This window comes from Corvus kubaryi, unplaced genomic scaffold, assembly GCF_017639235.1.
Source record: "Corvus kubaryi isolate FWS band 111438036 unplaced genomic scaffold, C.kubaryi_AGA036_p1.0 37382, whole genome shotgun sequence".
NCBI lineage: Eukaryota > Metazoa > Chordata > Aves > Passeriformes > Corvidae > Corvus > Corvus kubaryi.
This window is the reverse complement of record NW_024581124.1, coordinates 7,411,666-7,430,734: the sequence shown is the minus strand read 5'-3', so window position 1 is coordinate 7,430,734 and position 19,069 is coordinate 7,411,666. Positions and strand designations below refer to the sequence as shown.

The 19,069-nt window shown below is 42.8% G+C and overlaps 1 protein-coding gene across 3 annotated transcripts in view; it reads right to left on the bottom strand.

Annotated features, from left to right (window-relative positions):
* Nucleotides 1–577: 577 nt before the first annotated feature.
* GLT1D1 (glycosyltransferase 1 domain containing 1) overlaps nt 578–19,069 on the bottom strand; it is a 47,570-nt gene continuing 29,078 nt past the window's right edge. For 2 of the 3 annotated variants that reach the window (XM_042034911.1, XM_042034909.1), the window contains exons 7-12: nt 18,862–18,957; nt 17,795–17,844; nt 13,362–13,405; nt 12,777–12,897; nt 7,581–7,679; nt 578–1,976 (exon numbers count right to left, since the gene is read on the bottom strand). In XM_042034911.1, the coding sequence (XP_041890845.1) occupies nt 1,830–1,976; nt 7,581–7,679; nt 12,777–12,897; nt 13,362–13,405; nt 17,795–17,844; nt 18,862–18,957 (557 nt within the window). In that variant the 3' untranslated portion in view covers nt 578–1,829. Of the gene's footprint in view, nt 1,977–3,573; nt 3,666–7,580; nt 7,680–12,776; nt 12,898–13,361; nt 13,406–17,794; nt 17,845–18,861; nt 18,958–19,069 lie in introns of all 3 variants that reach the window. The other variant, XM_042034910.1, reaches the window with a different exon arrangement.

Genomic DNA, 19,069 nt, shown 5'->3' with positions numbered 1-19,069 from the left:
GGGAAGGCTAAGGATCAAAGCCAATCAAGCAGGTTATTAGAAATAAGCTGGCAGAGGAGATCTCCGAGAGGTTTTGAGAGGAACAGGACTCCCTGAAGTTGGCTCAGTTAGTTGGAAAAGTCCTTTTTTTTTTTTTTTATTGCTAATAAAGGTCCCCAGCCCCATGTTAAGCTGAAAATCCACGTTGTGGGAGTTCCCCCTTCAGTGTCTGGTTTGCAGTGGCCAAAAGAGACACAGCAGTGCCCTGGGAGGGATTGCTGCTCACTGGAGAAGGAGAGGTCCAGGGAAACACTGCTCCTGCAGGGCCAGCAGGAGAACCCAGCCAGAGGATTCTGCTGCAGAGTCAGGGCTGGATGGTGGCTTTTAAACTGAGGAGCAGCACAGCTGCACTTGCACCCTAGCATGGCAAAGGACACACCAGGAGTATTGAGGGAAAATGTGCTCAAAAGGGAGTGCAGCAATTCCTGGGTTTTAAATCAGGCCGGTTTTGCCCTTGGGGATTGTGTTATTGAAGGCAGAGCTGAGCAGCCCCAGCACAAAACAAGGAGGGAAATCTGGGAGAAATCAATATACAGCATTCAAACTGCTTTCTTGTTTACTGTACCAGGCTCTTGCAAAACATAAGAAATAGAGAGGAAAGCTTAAAATACACAGTGAACTTCATTATTACAAAGAGAAGTCTGACACAACAGCCACTGAAGTCAACAGAAAACATTTCCCAGGCTCTCCTTGGGGCAGGATGGAGACTACACAAAGCAAACAGTTTCCTACCAACAAGTAGTTAGAAATATGACCCTCATATTTTTTTTTCCTCTAGCTGCAAGTCCTTTGATGACCAGTTACAGACACAAAGATATGTCCATGAGCCCTGGGCTGACAAGGGTGATTAGTGTGGACTTTAAGCAGAGATCAGTCTCACTTTAAGACAGCCTGCTGCATTATATTGCAATACATCCTGCAAAGCCACAAGTAAGAACAAGCAGTACCAAAACACAGTAAACTGAAAATACACCCCCCCCCCTCCCTTTTTATAGGTCTCATAAATCTTTTACTAAATAAGTAAATCACAGAGGTACCAAAGGAACTGGCAAACTCAAGAGGTAGTTTATGTAACAGAGCATCTCTGTCTGTGAACAGCCACTGCTCCAGGGCACTGCACAGCTCTGGCACCTGAGCCAGGTCTGGGCCACCTCCTGCTCTGGTCCCCAGGAAAAAAACGTATGCACAGGACTGCTGGGCCATAGCAGCTGCTCTGGAAGGGCTGCAGGGGCTCGGGGGGAAGCACAGAACAAGCCCTGTGCTCCTCCCTTGCCCCAAGCATCAACATTCCCTTTGCTTCTTGTGCTCGCTGCTGGTCTGAGGGAAGGTGTCATGGTAAGAAGGGAATGCTCTGTTTGTGGAGCCTGGGCTTTGGCAGCAGCTCTGGGGTGGGTACCTGAGTCCGTTCAGATGGGTGTAAGTGGAAAGGAAGCTGCTGCTGCTGCCGGGGCTTGGGATGCACCACGGGCAGAACATTTCCCGTAAGCTCTGTGCCGTGAGAGCTGCCCTGTGTGCAGGAAATCCTCCACCCTCTGAGGCCTCCTCACAGCAACCAGCTGGGCTCTGCTCCAGGGGTGTCCTCCTGCTGCTCTGGGGTGAACTGGCACACAGGCACAGGGAGCTGAGCTGGACACCTGGGACACTGGGAAGCAGCTGAGATCTTGGTATGTTTGAACAGAATAACAATGCCTGTCTGACTATTTTTCTGAAGAGAACCCAAGAGAAACCCAAACCTAATCACATTTCCATCATTAAAGTGCTCTACTGGCTGTCAGCTGGAGTCTTGCAAGTCACTGGAGTCTCAGCACAAGATTCTGGTAGGTTTTCCTTTCACCTTCCCAGGAATGATGTTTCTTCACGTAATCTTTGGCCCTTGTTATAATTTCTTTTTCCATTATGGGGTCATTTATCAAACTCTTGGACAGCACAACAAACTCCTAAAAAAGATAAAGAAATTAATCAATTAAAATTTCTTTGAAAAAGTCCTAATGATACTGAAATAGCTGGTACTTGTCCAACTGTGAGCCAATATATGAAGCTGTCCTAAGTCATTTTTCAAGGTCAATACTGTAATTTATTTATAAAGAATGATCAATAAATAATAATTTTATTATTTTATGCAGCCCACCAATTAAGACATTAAAAATCAAATACAATTCCCAGAGTGTTAAGACAAATAAGCAACAAATTTAATGGCACAAAAATTGTCTGCCTACCCAATGGTTGGAAACCCAGGCTGGTTGTAAATTAATTGCCTGCTCTGCATGGAGGACAACCACCAGATGTTTGAGCTCTGCTCAGCTAAACTTTTATCTCATTGCTACTGCAGCATCTTCAGTGAATTTTATGGTAAGAGTAAAAAAGTCACAACATAAACACAGTGTAAAGATAAGAGCAGGCATGCAGCAGCCAGCTCTTCTGGAGGGGCTGCACCTGGGCAAATACAGCAGGGTTAGCTCAACAAACACCAAAAAAAGCCATATATTCCCTTTAACTTCACTGGGCAAAATACCAGAGCTCAAAGATCACAACTGTTCCTCTGCCTGCTCCTCTGCCTCTCTCATTTACTTCTGGACAAGAGAAATTGTGATCTTCAAACATGTGAAAGGAGATTTGATGTCTGAACTAATCTATTCTGAGCAGCTGGTCTAATTTTCTATCAAGACACAACTTCCAGTGCTTCAGCTTGATTACAAATGCGCTCAGATCTGTGCAAAATAGTGCCTTGGTTCAGCTCAGGAAAGCAGACAGCTCTTATGTCAGTGGAAAATTAAGATAATGTACTACTACACAATTGGTAGCGAAGATCAGTGCATGGGGACATGGGGGACAAAGAGGATGGGAGAAGGAGATACATTATTTACACAGCCTGTCAGCTGTGACAGGAAATATCCCAGGTAACACCAGAGCTCCTCTCAACATTAGCTAAAGTAGAAGACTATACCTGAAAATCGAAGTACACAGAGTGTCTAAATACCTCCTCAGATACAGACTCTCGGGCTAGCACAGAATGGGCTTTGCTGGGGCAGGGCCAGTGCTGGCTCTGAGGAATACATCGTGGGCTGGGACCCCTGGCCCACGCTGCTAGGGGCAACCACAGGGAGCACGGGACCAGCACTGCTGAGACTCCCTCTGACAAGACAAAGCAGCAGCGTGTGCATCACTGCCAGGCAATGAAACAGTCAGAGACACAGCTCACTTCTGTGCAGAGCTTTGTAAGCAGCTAAGAGAACGAGCAGCTTTTCATGGACACGTGTGAACAGCAGCCCCTTACTCTACATCAGCCAGTGCTGCTGCTGAGCTGTGCTCTGGCCACAGAGCAGCTCTGGCAGAGCCACGTGCTCTGTGTCCAGCCTGCTGCCCACCCACAGCTGCCCTGGGCTGATTTAACTGGGATTTCAGTCCCTCACTTGGGAGATGTCCCCAGAGCAGGGGTGGGAGCACCCGAGGCTGTGTCTGGCAGACCCCACCCCAGCTCCACACACACCTTCCTCTCCTCCCCCAGACACAACAGGCAAGGTGGGAAAGTCTCACCTGACTTGTGCTGGCTTCATCCAATTGCCTGGATAATCACAGTAATAAATACTGTTCACACTGAACTTCATTCCAACTTTAATTTTATGCTCCTGTGGAGGATTTTATTTAAAGTAATGTTTAAAAATAATTTATGTAAATTACCTAAGAACAGAAGCAGCAATGTAACATTTCTTGACAGGTAGTCCTATTAGCATTCTTTGAAAATGTGGAGATGGAGGATAAAAACTTGGAAACATGTAAATGATAGAAGAAATGAGATCCTTATTCATGGTTACCATACTTAAGGCTGAGGATAATTTCAGGAAAAAATGCCAAACTGAGGCCAAAGCATAAAACTTGAGAAAATGCAGGAGAGAAAAAAAACAAATGGAAAAATACCAGGAGATGGAGAGTAAGGACTTCTCAGGCTTATCCCTACTTCTTCTCCTAATCCAATGTGACCACCCACAAGTCACTTGCAATCCGACTGGAAGCCAGTGGGAAGATTCACTGTGACTTATCTGGGTTTTGCCTCTTACCCTTGGAGCAGCTGGCTTAGCTTGTTTTCAGGTTTGGATGCTCAGCTTTAGATAGCAATAACTTCATTTTTCAGGTGTCTCCCCTAACTACAAGTGACTGGCATTTCAGTTGTGGTTTTGTGGCAAGTCTGAGGCCTGGACTTGCAGCATGCAGACATTCAGAACTCTGAGCTCTTTCAGAAAATCCAGCATTTCATTCTGCTTTTCCAGAAGCCTGGAATATATAAAGTAATTACAGGGAGGCAACACGTCTCCAGTAGCTGTTGTGCTGTATCTGTGCCAGTGATATTTGCACAAATATTTATGCACTCCCTTATTTTGTTGTAGATGGGAACTAAGCTTCAGTTTTGGTGAAAGAGGGGTCAAATCCACAAATTGCCTTTCAACTATCAAACCTGAGGGTATGAGCTCCAGCAGCCCAGATGGAGGAGGTGATATTCATGCTAGCTTACTACTTGGGGCCATCCATATTTCTAATAAACCTTTACTCCCAGACAGGAGTGGGTATAATTAATTTAGAGGTGGCAGCAAAACACAATGTAAAATTGAGTCTCAGCAGTCAGTCACAACCCAGAAAAAAGGGAGAAAATCATCTCCTGTACATCCAGAAGGACTCTCACATCTGCCCTTTTCAGGGGAAGTACTCCACCACAAACACAGGCATTTTTCAACAGCAACATCCACAATACAGTTTTCTCCTGGTAAATTGACCAATCATCCTTAAAGAAAATGTCAACTCCTCTATATAGTACCTAAAATAAATCCTGTATAATATTTTGCAGAGACACAAGAACCCAGGTATCCAGGAGATAAAGCTGGAAAATGAGTGCACTGAGTAAAAAGAATGAATAATTCTTCAATTACCACGAGAGCTGCACCGGTGCCGCAGCTCACACATAATGAAAATAAGATGCATGGTTAATATATTATTTATATAATGAAAGCAAGTCTGCAATTAAAGCATTTCACAGCAGCTTCAGCAGACAGAAGGACACGATCCTTAAACAACAGGAGTGAGCCCAGGGAAGGCAGAGGGCAGGTGTGACTGCAGAGCAGGGACAGATGCACCGGGGGCAGCTGGAGCCCAGCAGGAGCTGGCCCTGAGCGCTGCCGGGGCCAGGGGCCAGCGTTCCTGGGGAGCCTGGGCTGGGAGAGCTGCCACTGCCACAAGCTCTGCTCAGGTGAGGGGGCAAAGGCCTGAACTCCGGGGCTGCTCCTGGCCTGGAGCCCTGGTGGAGAAGCCCTGACCGTGTGGCAGAGGGAAGCACTGGAAGCCAGAGCCGTGCTGCTGCTCCTCCAAACGCTGCCTCTGCTCTCAGGGGCTGGCCAAGCCCCACACCCTCAGCCTCTCTCCATGCTTGGTCCCTCTCTTACTGGCTTTGGAGTTTATTTACCTCCTTTCTCTTTATTTAGGTCCTTCCATGAGCTTTTACAGACATTGAACATGGAATTCTGAAACTTAGCCTGCTGAATAACTCTTTGTGTCTTCCTGTTTAACACAGTTTTGCATTATTTATTGCCCCATTCTTATCTCTTACTTTTTTTTATTTCAGGTCCCATTAACTCAGTGTCAAATATTCCATAAACTTGCAAATTCAAGCAGCAGCAGGATCAAACCATGATTTAAAAGTAATGTGCACAGTAATGTGCACAAATGATGGAGTGTCAGGAACAAAACGTTCTATGGCTTTCACTGTCAGATTAACTATTTCCATCTGAGTGCTGCCTCCAGTGACTGGCAGGGCTTTTGCTATTTCCAGCCAAATGCAAATGGTTAAGGATGGCTACAATTAGACACAACATCTCCTACTTTCCTGTAAGCCACAAAAGCTCACTTCCAGCAAGAATGAGAGAATAAAGCCAACAGCACTCACAATTTAAAACAATCCTCATTGCATAATGGTTAATTAATATCCCTCTAATTTGGCTTTCAAAAGACAGCAGGCTCAACTGCTCCTATCTGAGGTACCTGTACTGCAAAGCTTTCCCTCCTCAGATCAGAAACAACTGAAAATAAGCAATGCCTTCTACTCCTGAGCTATGATCCAGCCTGTATCTTCACAACCAGATAGGATCCACCAAACTTAGCAAAGGAAATTCCTTTTCTAATCCACCAAACTTCGCAAAGGAAAATTTCTTTTCTAATCTTTGTTGGTCCAGATTCTTGGAGCCAGAGACAGACTTTGCCAAGCACCTGGATCCAGTTCTAGACAGATTTATGGCCTGTGACTCTAGTCCTGATATTAAAGACAGCCCTTCAGTCCTCAGCCATTTGTACAGAGCCACTGATGCCACTGGGACCCCTGGGTGAAATGTGTAGCAGATTTTTAATTGATCTCCAGTCCCAAATAAACACGTGGAACGTGGGATGCTTGGAGGTCACAGAAGAGGCTCCTTACAGGGATGGATGACAAAGCTAATTGGGGCTGGTATGAATAATGAATCTGAATTCCAAGCCAAATGCAGCCAGAGTGTTGAGGGAAACAAGAGAATGTACCAGCATTAATACCAGGAGAGCTCTCAGTCCCTGGTTCAATAGGATTGTGTGTCCTGGAAGCTTTGGAGGAGCATATGGAAGTCGGTGGGCTTTTTTCAGGGAATACATGTACAGAAGTTATCAAAGAAATATTTTGGGTTTGGTAGTAACCACTGGAAACATTGACTATTCCAGAAACAAACAAACAGAACCATACTTGAATTGCAAGAGTTCTTCTACTAAAAAACTCCTCCAAAGAGGATTCACCTTCCAGAAGCACAACTTAACATAATGCATTAATCACACACTCCACAAAGTAAATAAATAAGATATATTTTCTACTTTGCAAAATTATCAAATGGTCTATTCTAGTATGGTTTCTTTAATCTTGAGTTGGATAAAACTCGGAGGGAATCTTTTTCTGAGAGTCATCTTCCACAGCATACATGAATATGTAACAGCAAAGCCCTAATGCAGGAAAATATGCTGAAATGAAAATTTCCAGCATTTAAATATGGTTAGTGTTCCCTCTCTCCCCACTCTTATTTAACTTCACTGAGGCTTCATCCTAACACTTGACTTAATTTTAGTTATTAATTTCTCTGACTGAGCAATATCTTGCATCTAAAAATACTTTAACACTGACTGCAAAATGTGTCATCTGGAACTTGAGGCTCATTCTCTTTTGGTGAGCTACAGCTTGTCTAATACAAGTTCCTATTCCAGTTATTTATTACTTGAAGGGAAATCTGACACATCCAGAGCATCTCCTGCAGGATTCAGTTATGGAACTTTCAAACCCCAGTGCAACAAGTGGCTCCGAGCAGCTCAGACAAACATTCAGCAAGGCTGACACCTAGTACAATCTCCCTGAACTGCAAATGCAGGGGAGGCAGCAGCACAGCTCCAAAAAGGAGAATCTGGGGAAAACTGCCGAGAGGAAAAGCCAAGCATCCAGACAGACACAGGCCTGTATAGAAAAGGAACCTAAGGATCCGTGCTTTTCTTACCTGGGGATTTGAAAACAGCAGTCCCGTTTCCTTGTGCTTTATTATTGCTGCATTCCCAGGAATGTTCCTAGCCAGCACTGGAATTTCTAAATCCATTGCCTAGAGGAATATTAAAAAAAAAAAAAAGGAAACAACAGTTTATAAGGATTCATGGATTTCGAGGTGCTAATGACGACAATTTTAATAAGAAAAGTAGAAACAACAAACCAAACTTCTTTCCCACCTCTCCAGTTTTTTAACTGAAATATACCACGTGTAAGGTGATCTCCTATGTGGAACTTCTTAGAAATATTTGCTTATATTTCTGTTATTCTTGTAACTTTGAACACATTATCAGAAGCAATCAGTGCAGAAAGTCCATGGATAGCTGCTCCATCCTTTATTCTTTCCCACCTCGAAGTGTGCACTTCGTTTCCCCCTGGAAGCTCCCAACACCAGGCTTGAAGACAATAAAATTAAAGTCCAGCTCAAAGGTTGTTACCAAGTCATTCCCTTACTGTGTGAGAAGATGTGTTCAGAGCACACAAAGCCAGGGAAATGGCTGTTTCCTAGTTCTGGTCAAACACAGTTTCCCCAGATTTTCTATAACATGCAGAACTCAGGACTTGTGGGCAGTTCAACAACAGCAAAGGGACCTTGGAAGTCACTTGGCACTTTCTGCTGGGTTCTGATTCCTGTGGGTCACAGAAAGCTCTGGGAAAAGCTTTTGTTTTGAGATGATCTGTGGGCATGGCCTTCCCAGGACTGCGAGCGAGCAGGGGCTGCAGGAGGGGACAGTGACAGCAGCGACTGAGCTCTACCAAGAGAGCACAGGAAAGTTCTGCTCTCAGAACACACTGTGCTTCCAAACCACAAGATCTGCACAGCCTGTGGGACTCCTCAGAGAGCAGGGAACACATCTGAAGGAGGTATTTGTGTGTGCTCAGGTAAATACACTAAAAAGGAAGGGAGCTGTGGGCTCTCAGCTCGCAGCGTTTCAGGCTGCTGCAGAATCAGCATCCACCCCAGGCCAGCAAAGCATTCCCCAGAGAGCACTGCCAAGCCACTTCAGAAAACACAGCTTCAGCTCTGAGTGTGCAAACCCTGGGCCCTCAGCTCTGCTGCTCATGCATGTCCTGATCCGAAAGCTTTAATTACTATTGATGAATTGGGAAGTCTGGAGATGCACTCACTGTAAAACCAGAAATATTCATATTGTGCAATTATCACAGTGTCAAATGAGGAAGAAATTCACTCCCTGAAATCTTCACACTGTTTCATACTGATTCCCTGTCCCTCCAGAGTCAATGCATTTTTAATTGCTGTCATTACAATCCTGCATGAGGAGCAATTTTGCTTCAGTCCACACAGCAAGCAAACAAAATTCCAAGGAGAAAACCATGATTTTTTTTATAGTTTGGACAAAACTAAAGAGACAAATACCCAGGCTGATAATGTACAGGAAGGGACTGCTGGGACTTTGCAACATATTTTAATAACTTAAAATATCCAAGGAAAGCACTGTTTAAATCACCACTGCAGATGTATTAGTCTGACCACAGCATTTCTATGGTCCTGGCACAACCATCTGCTTTGCAGCAGGTAGTGCTAAAAATAGTAACAACCCTTAATGATATAACCTCTTCTATGCTTTGTATCAGAAACTACCAGATTACCTGGGGGTAATTCAGACAGATTAATGAAGTGAACACAAACCAGAATAAATTAGAAATATATTGAGGCACGGATTTTTTAAAAGGAAGTTTTTAAGAAGTCATTTTGGTGAAAGAAAACACAGTCTTTGGTCACCCACAAATCACTGGGTCATTTGCTCTGACTTCACTATTAAACAAATCTGTTTCCCAAAGGAAGAGATCCAAAAGCATTGGGTGGCAGTCTGTACAGATGTTCACAGAGCTTTGCCCAGGAAATGAGAGAGGTCAGGGTCCCACTCTGCCTGGCAGGCTGGGAATCTGCAGCTCCAGAAAGCTGCTCTTGGCTCCAGTTACCCCAGTACAGCCCCAACACCGGCACCCCTGCAGCACCAACACCCCCAAGAGTGACAGAATTTCTGATTCAGCTCTTTCTGACAGCCTTACACACCCTCATGTTCAGGCTGCTGACCTCACCCAACACCTTCAGGGAATAAGGAATGAAGATATTTTACCTGAACTTCTGAGCTGCAAATCCTGAGCTGGGTGCTGGCAGTGAAGTGTGGCAGCATCTGCTGTCACCTGCCTGAGGCCCTCGCTGCAATTTTCCTTTTAAAAACCAAAAATGTGGAAGAATTTCAGGTCTGGCTCCTTCCCAAGCAGGCAACTGTCCACTGAAGGGAAGGAGCACCTGGACAGTGACCATGGAGCAGGAGTGTGAGTGGCCTGGGGCAGTTCTGTGCTGCCCTGCAGGTTACACTGGGCTGCAGCACAGCTAAAACGTGTTTCAAGGTATCTTCCTTCACTTCTGGTTTTGAAAGCTACAGAGCTGATGATTGATTGAAGTCGAGCACCAAGTTTATGTTTAGTTTTCTGTAATTTCCAAACTCTAAAGGGAAAGACATTTGTTCTGTCTCAGATTTGGAGGGCAGTAACTGCTACACAAGAAAATCTCCAGGTCCCCAAAAGCACAGGTACCAGTGAATTATAGCTACTGAAAGAACAGATGGCCACATACTTTAGATGCAGGGCTGCCTTTATACCACTGGCCTTAAACAAATGGATTGGGCTGTAAATAATTACTGCACGAAGTGGCTTCAAATTTAATTTAGATACTTACTCTATTTTTAAGCAGTAAAACGAATCATTTGCATTGTTGAAAATATGTATAATTTACTGACCTGGGTTCCAGGAATAATAGCATAAAACAACATTTTAGTCCATTGGCCATCTGTTTTGTTACATTATTTTGACTGCAAATGTGTTTTACTGCTCTTGCAGAAGGATGCAGGGTGTAAATTGAAGCTGTGGGAACGTTACCCAATAAGCACCTCTGCCCAGCAATGCAAGGCTGGTAGAGCAAATACAGGGTTTATTTATTACTTTGTCTTCTGCATTGTCCCTCATTTTCCTCCTTCTAGCCTATACATCTTTTTGTTGGCTCTTCAATTTTACTGCTTTACAACATCATCTTTATTTTTTTTTTTTTTATCATTTGCTATGGCTTTTATTCCAAACTGCTAGGCCTGTGCTTCACACGTTGGCCACGACTGGATTTTACCTTATAGCACAATAGAGTCTGCCCAACTTCCTTTTCTACATTTTTAAAACTTTTTTAATTGGCTTCTTTTTGGTAACAACATAACAGTCTAATGATTTTTACAACAGTTGGAATATTCCTGAGAGCCCAGAAAAAGTGCTCCAATGAAATGATGCTGGAGTCAAAACCTTGTTTTAGCAGGAATTTAGGGAACACACAAACCTTTCCTGCAGTGGTGCCCTTGCCACCATCACATGCCCAGGAACGTGCAGAATTCTTGAGATCTCAGAGGAGGAGATACATTTTTAATGTTTGCTATAATGTTTGTTTTCTCTTCTTCAAATGCCAAACAGAAAACAGATCAGTTACGGTCAAATCTGGGAGATACCAGAACCAGCTGACAAAGTAATTAGTGATGGCTCCTAGCTCTTTCATACCTTGAGGCAGGTTGCACTAGATGTGATTATCTATTTATCTCATTTATCTATTATATATTTATCTCACTCTAAAATACTGTTTACAGATTCATGACCTTGTTAAATGTTGAACATCAAAGACAATGAGAGTTGCATTTCCAAACTCAAGCCTGCTATTCCCAGCCTAGGAGCAGAAGGTTTTTATGCATAGTTTTGTGCCTTATTATTTAACCAGATCTCAGCAGATGGCCCTTCCTGCTGCTGGCCACCCCAGGAAAGAACTTCACCGTGTTAGACTGGCACTCCCTGAGAGAGAGATGTTCTCAGCAGGGTATTCTATTAGCATGTCCTCAAATCCCAGTGTCCAGGTGACAGCAAACAGACACTCAAATCCCAAACCCTTTGGAGGGGCGTCTACCCCAATTGTCCCGTCAGTCCTGAGCTGCACAACGATTTGCACCAGACCAAGCACGCAGGCACCGCTGTTGCAGATGCTGTGTCTCCTCAGAGCCTTCCTGGTTTGCTTTGCTCCTGTTTCTCACTCCCTGACACTGGAGAAATAAATCAGGTTGATTTTTGGTCAACTGTTCTATGAGTAGCCCTGAGGGGAACAGGGAACTGGTGAGGAGGAGGTGACAGAAACCTAACTTCCACTTCCCTGAGTCAGGGCTCTGTGCACTCCACCCCAGCCACACAGAGTTTGCCTGGCCTGACACAGCACCAAGTTTGGAAATGTCACAGCCTGTAATTGCTGGAGCAGAGCACTGCTGCTGTGGAAGAGCAGCTGCCTCCACCTCTGAGCACTGGCATTTTGGGATGGAAATACGCATTCGCTGTCTCACCATCATCTGCCCTTCCTAATTCCTCTAATGCTCACTTAGCTCTTACTCATGAGGACTTTCAGACGTGTGGAAATGCTGGAAGTGCAACTCATTAGAAACAAATGGGAGGTTCATTAATACAAATGATGCAATGTTTCTGAGCTCATGATGAGCCAACATTCAGCACCCACCAAAATAAATGGAGTAATGAAAGGCACTTGCCCAAAGAACTTCCACTATAAGTACACTTACTTTTTCTGAGAAAGCATTTGATACTAAGCAGTGCCCTACTTTGACAGGTATGAAATAAAACTGGTTATTAATTTTCAATACTGATGGCAAAAGAATTAACTGAGCGTGTCATTCATTCATTAATCATTTCAGAATTAAATAACGAAATGCAGCTCTTAGATTGCTTTTTGAAAGGATGTAAAAATAAATGAAAGTCCATTCTAGCAAGATTATAAGGAAGTGGGTGTTGAATCAAGCCTAGTGACAACTACAGTAAATCAGAATGATTTCTACATCTCAGGTCTGTATTGTTAATTTAGCAGGATTGATAAAATTACATTCTATCCTTTAAAAATAAATAGACAAAGCACAAAAAACTGTCAGTTCAAGGAAAGAAAACCTTAATTGGTAGCACTTGTGAAAAGAAACATTTTAGTTTTGTCTTCACTGGCTTTGAAATACGGACAGCAGATGTTGACACACATTTCCAGTGGTAAAAGGTGATTTCAGATTCTCTGTAAGCTCAGTGAATAACCTCGGCACGAGGATGGAATTACCTCCAGGATGGCAGCAGACATCCCCTCGGAGAGGGAGCTGTTCACCACGGCAAAGCACCTCCTCACAGCAGCGTGCAGCTCCTCCTGAGGCAGCTCTGGCAACAGATGTACCCCAGGGGCCCTAGAAACCAAGAGATCTCCTAAGCCAGCGTGAAAGAAATCACGAAAAGACCGACAAGAACTGATGAAATTCTTCCCTGTGAGGCGGGTGAGGCACTGGGACAGGCTGCCCAGAGACACTGGGGGTGTTCCATCCCTGGCCAGGTTGCACAGGGCTTGGAGCTGTCCCTGTCCACGCCTAGGAGGCTGGAATGGGATGATCCTTCAGCCAACCCAAACCATTCCATGACTCTATGAGCAATAAATCTAATTCAGAGTAAATCAGGTGGGATGTAACACAAAACATGAACACACTGGTTATTCTAAAACTTAGAGTGTTTGGAATACCCAGTCTGAGAGTAATCCTGACAGATTTGTTACTTACACAGAGCTGTGCATGGACATTCATTTGCATATACATGATTTAAAAAGGGGGAGCCAACTGCTTTCATTCAGCAGATAAAAGGCTTAACATTAATTTCTTACCTTTTAACTTTCTCCTTAACTTCACTTGTAAAAACTGGATCAACCTAGAAAGGAGCATGCACAGAGGTCAGTGGCACCACTTCAGCACTGCAGCTTGTGTTTGAAATACCGAGAAGAAAAATAAAGTTTAGCACATTTTTAAACTAAAATATTTTAATGCTGAGCTTTGAAATCATACCACAGATCTGTAACTTGGTGGTTGTCTCAAAGGCCTGGTGTGACAGCTCCTGTGTGAGAGAGGGGCAGGGCACTGATGTGCCAAGGGACTGTCCCTCTATGCACGGAGTAAAAATGTGCCTCAGTGACCTCAGGAAGATTCTGGGTGTAAACTGAGACAGTCACACAGGTGCTCTGACACAAACAGTTGTTTGAAAAGTAATAAACTCAAAATTCTAAACCCCAGTAAAACATGAAGGCATTGAAGTGTTGTCTAAGCTGGGTGATTAACTCCAGTAGGGTTATTTACAAAGCTTAACTCTGTCTGCTGTTTTCATTTAACATGATTAAAAGAAATAAACAGAACTTGAAAATCCTTAACTAGACATGAAGAACAGAACTCAGCTTTTTTTATTAAGGCTGACTGCCTATATTAGATTGATACATGATAGCTTGCAGCATTGTAAGACTGGGAATAACATGAATTTTTAATGTATATTAATATTTTGGGGTTGATTGTAGGGTTTTTGTTTTAGATTATGAGATACAAAACACAAAGTGTCTTAGAAAACCCTTTTGGTAAAAAGTCAGGATTTATTTTATAACTATGATTGTATGCTTTGAACACAAAATTGATTACTTTATGAAAACTGGGCTTCATAAATTTAAAGATTGAAGCGAATCACTTGCACTAAGGAAGGAATTCATACTGAATACAAAAAATAAAAGCTTAACTGCTTAAAAAAGTATTTTTGAGATTTCCTACTGAGTGTCCCAATTGCTATTTCTATATAAATATATTTTTAGCTTTTTCCCCAAAATTCCATTTTGATGCTGAGTTCCCCTCATAAGGAACTACCCTCTGTTTCCACTAAAATCGATGGAGTTCTTGCAAGTGATTTAATGAGCAGTGGGATAAGGTCTTGTGTTCTTGTCCCTTTAGAAGGATCAGAAAAACTCCAGCCTGTGCCTCATAAAATTTGAGAGCTGTTAATTCCTATCCCCTCTACTTCAGTGCAAGCCAAGCAGTCACCATCTGCCTCACAGACAGAACCAGCCTTTGAGCTGTATCCTTCTGCTGGTAAATATTCCAAGAATCCTGGCCTGAACGTGAGAACTCCATTAAAATACTGCTGCCAGGGTGGGCACAGCAGTGACTTAGAGGAGTGATACTCCTGAGCTGCATTTAGGAACTGGGGGGGCACAGTTGCCTCACCCCAGGCTCAATCCAGCAGGAACTGGACCCAGTAGGAGCTGCTCACTGAGCTGGGAATGCACTCGGATGTGAGTGCTTCCAAAGCTCTGGCAGGGGGCTGAGAACTGAGCACAGGCACCCAAAAACATCCTGCAAACAATGGTGCTTCCACCCAGAATATCTCCATGAGCCACTTCTTGCACAGGTAGCGTTTGCTGCCACTTCTGATGTTGTTACTTCTCAGCACAGAGGCAAATGCACTCATCAGTTCCCTATCATTTGTGTAAGCATCACCCACCCTGGGCACAGCCTTCACAGGGCTGCAAATTTATCAATCTGGCAGAGATCAGAGGAAAGCAGCTCGAGCTGAACAGCTCCTATCACAAGAGAAGAGATGAGACAAGGAAAGGGGCGTGGACACCCACCAAACAGGTCCAGATGTGCCATTAAGGAAGTTTTACTCTGCTGACAGGAAAAGAAACATCCAAGATGTGTTTGACAGTGCAGGAAGTCACAGATCAAATGCTGCACAGAGATGAAGGGGCCTGTTAAGCACAGAGCCCACCTAGCAAATCTTCTATAAACACACAATATTAAAATGCTGCCACATAAATATTAACTCAAATAATGGTCCAGGAACATCTTTTTTTATAATGCTGAGACTTTAGACTTTGTAGGGGAAAACAGGTCTCAGTACATTAAAAATTCTGTCAGAATATCACCAGAGTACTACAAGCGAAGAGCTTGAGGAATCTGCAAAGATATTCAATGTGGAGAGGGTGAATTTGCTCAGGCTCTCAGGTTTCTGAGGTTTTGGCAGCACCACTGTGAAAGGAATCCCCTTTACTCCAGCAGTGGGTGACCCCAGGCTCCAATGTTTATCTGATGGAGCAATGTTCTGTACTGCCAACAAGCAGGGTTAAAAACACAAAATGAGCTCTGAGAAGTTACCCAGCAGCTGAACACAAGTTTTGTGGCCATAACTTTTTTTAAGTTTCATAAGCTCCTATTCTTAGAATAAGGAGCTGCTGAAAATTAGCTGCTGTTCCAAATTTCATTATAGAAATGAACAAAAGGAAAACTGGAAGTGGAGACAAATGCTGAAAATTTTACATAACACAGGCCTCAATCCTGCAACATTACCTCGATTGCACCATTGGAGACAATCATGCACAGAAAATGCAGGGAATAATATATAATCTTATGGCAGCAAATATATCATCTTATGGAAGTAAAGCAGAAAATAGAGTGTGGCCCTTTGTTCTTTCTTTTCTTAATTAATATAATCTTATTGTACGGGCTTTTAATATTCACAATAAAAATTACATGCTTCATAGACTGTGGCACTGATTTTCTTAAGATTTTTGTAGTTTGAGAAGCACCATGAATAAGAAAAGTGCAGCTAAATACCAATAGAGCTGAGATGTATTTTTTTTCCTTTAGCAATATTTTAGTTCTGTATGAGAACTGTTCTGTATGAGAGAAATATGCTCTAAAATGTTTTAAGGGGGTTCAGCCCTTGATCCAGCCTCTGCACTGCCACGGGGGTATTTCTGGTCTGTAAAGACATTAGCTTGTGAAAAAGTGAAGCAAATTTAAAAAGACGACTAAAATGTTTAAAATCCTCACTGGAGGCAGCAAGTGCATCTTTTGATTCTAAAGCACAGCTTCATTACACCTGCTCTAGATTTGCCTTCCACACCAGTTCACTTCCAAATCATTTTGTGTATTAGCGTGGAAAAAAACCCCAGATGAAACAAAAATGTAAAAACAGCTTTTAACAATAAAATCCTATGTCCAAAATTTGCAAAGAATAAAACTGAATGAGAAAATAGAAAAATTGTTCTTATTTTCCTGTTGAGAGTCTGTTTGTTTTTTTAATAAAGCAAATTGCCTGCAAGTTTTCAGGCTCATGTGGAGATGAACCAGAGATGAGACTGATACAGAGGGAACACATTACCCAGATGAAACAGGGACGCTTTTAGTCCCCTTCAAGCATCAGGGAGAGTTTGTTTCACATGACACAGCTGCCTCCCCAGACCTTTTCCACTGGTTAAACCAAGGCTTCAGGCTGCCTTTTCAAGCCCTCTGCTGCAGGATCTACATGGAGAACACGGACTTCTTTCTCAAAAGCCCTGCAATGAGTTTTGTAACTTCAGCATTAAGTTACACAGGCAGCACACAGAAGCAGAAGAATCAGGACAGAGGTACCAACTTTAAGATTATTCTGAAATGGGGATATATAAAAAGCCTCAGCTTATCCCAGGCTTTAGTGCACTGAGATTTTACATGTACAAGAAAATGGACTGGTTTTCTTTGTCAGCTCAAGCTCTGTCCTCACTGCCGGCTGTCAGACAGAACCTGAACATCATTTTGCACCTGCTGACAACTCTTAATTGTGCACAAATCGAGACTCCCAGAAATGGCATCAAAGTCCAGCTGGAATGGAGCAAAGACCCAATGCTCCATGTGAACAGAAGATGTAAGAACAGGGATAACGAGCATCTGAATCACCTTCACAGCATTAAAAATCCTCATTAGCAATGCCTGTGGAAAAAAGTCCTCCTAGATGGCAACTGCTGCCTTTCAAAATATTTTATAGGCTCATTTCTAAGTTATTCATGTTGAAATAGGCATTTATAATATTTTATTTGCAAAAGCATGCATTTTTAGTAGTTTGTGGGTGTCTGAAATCCCACAGGTGTAACAACAGTAGCCAAGAGTAGAATCCAAGTATTTTGATAGTTTTCAGAACTTCTGTCTGTAATCGAAGGAAGCAGTAAGTGAAGAGATCTGGGCTCCCTCAGGGTGTCTCCTCCTGCAAAACCCCCTGAGGTGTTTCCCTCTGCAGTGCAGGAACCCTTCTGTTGACAGCACAGCTCTGAACTTTGGAACTCTGGGCACTGGAATCACTTCCACAGTTTAGACCTGTTGGGAACAGCCTTTACAACTTCTAGGTTTGCACCTTCTTATCTCCTTAACAGAAATCCTCTGACCTAGGTTCAGTCTGGAATAGGTCTGTGGTATCTCAGATGCAGGGAAATGAAAGTATTTAGAAATAAAAATTACAACAGCAACTTACTGCAGGTCCAATAATGCCCAGGTGGACACTGGGGTCCTTTCTGTGCCAATCTGAAACAGAAGAGGAACAACTTTTTTATTAATAAAAATTATTAATTTTTTAATCAATGTAAATAGCTCCATGACTGAAGAATTAGACAAATATTGTATTGCTACTTAAAAGACTGAATGTGCACCATACTCCATGCTCAGCCCTCACATTACTCCTCAGAATTCAAATATTAGCATATCTGAAAGTTAGTATTTAGCCTTTCTACTTCATGCAATCTCTTATGCCTCAAGGGTTATTTAACTAAGCTCAGATATTAATTTTGAATCACTCCAGAGAACAATGCTCTGTATAATGCAGCAACTCTGGCCGCTAAGCCAAAGTTACTTGAATTTGTTCCTGTGTAAAGGAACGTGTGGAAGTAACTGCAACCATTACAATGATCACTCAGTTATTTGCACAAGAGAAATCTGCTGCTCTGTGAATGCCAGAATATAACAGCATAGTTCACTGCAAACTACATTTGCTACTCAGCACCACAAGGTTTAAAGGGTTATAAAAGTAAGTTGAATAGTGCAGGCTAAATTTCCAGCCCAGAATACTTGAACCTTTTACAGACACAAACAGAACCTGACAAAATATTCCCTTTTGTGACTATGAGGAAACTTCAGCCTAGTCTGAGCACTGAGCCAGAACAATGGGTGGTAAAATTTGTTTGCAACTTCAATGGCATTAATTAGCACACATGCAAATCAATGTAACAGCCACGGGACAGCAAGATAAGAAAGTGATTTTGAAGCAGGTGATCTTTCCTTTTGTCTTCCATCAATATTGCATGTAACAGCAAAACAGTTTTCTCAGCAAGGAAATCCATCAAATATTGCTTTGATTTTAATGCTCTGTTATTCCCAGCAGGATGGAAAAGACATGGCACAGAAATAATGTGTTGAACAGATCAATGGTTACATAAGAATTTCTTTTTTCAAATGCAAATATACAAGGACATTTCCTGCAATGAATAAAACAGCTCATGCCAAACCTATAAACATTCATAGAATATTCAAATAGACACTACTTACCTGAGAAAAGTTCTACTAAATACAGAGGGTCTTTGACTCTGCGAAGCCCACATATCAAAAGAAACAGATGGAAACGGTCTGTGTTTGCAGGAATGGCTGTAACAAATTATTGTGAAAATAATTAATGCATCTAAAAAAAGCTGAACACTCCAAATTGTTCCATGAATGAGCACATACAGTGGTAAAAGCAGTAAAAAGGTGGATTATG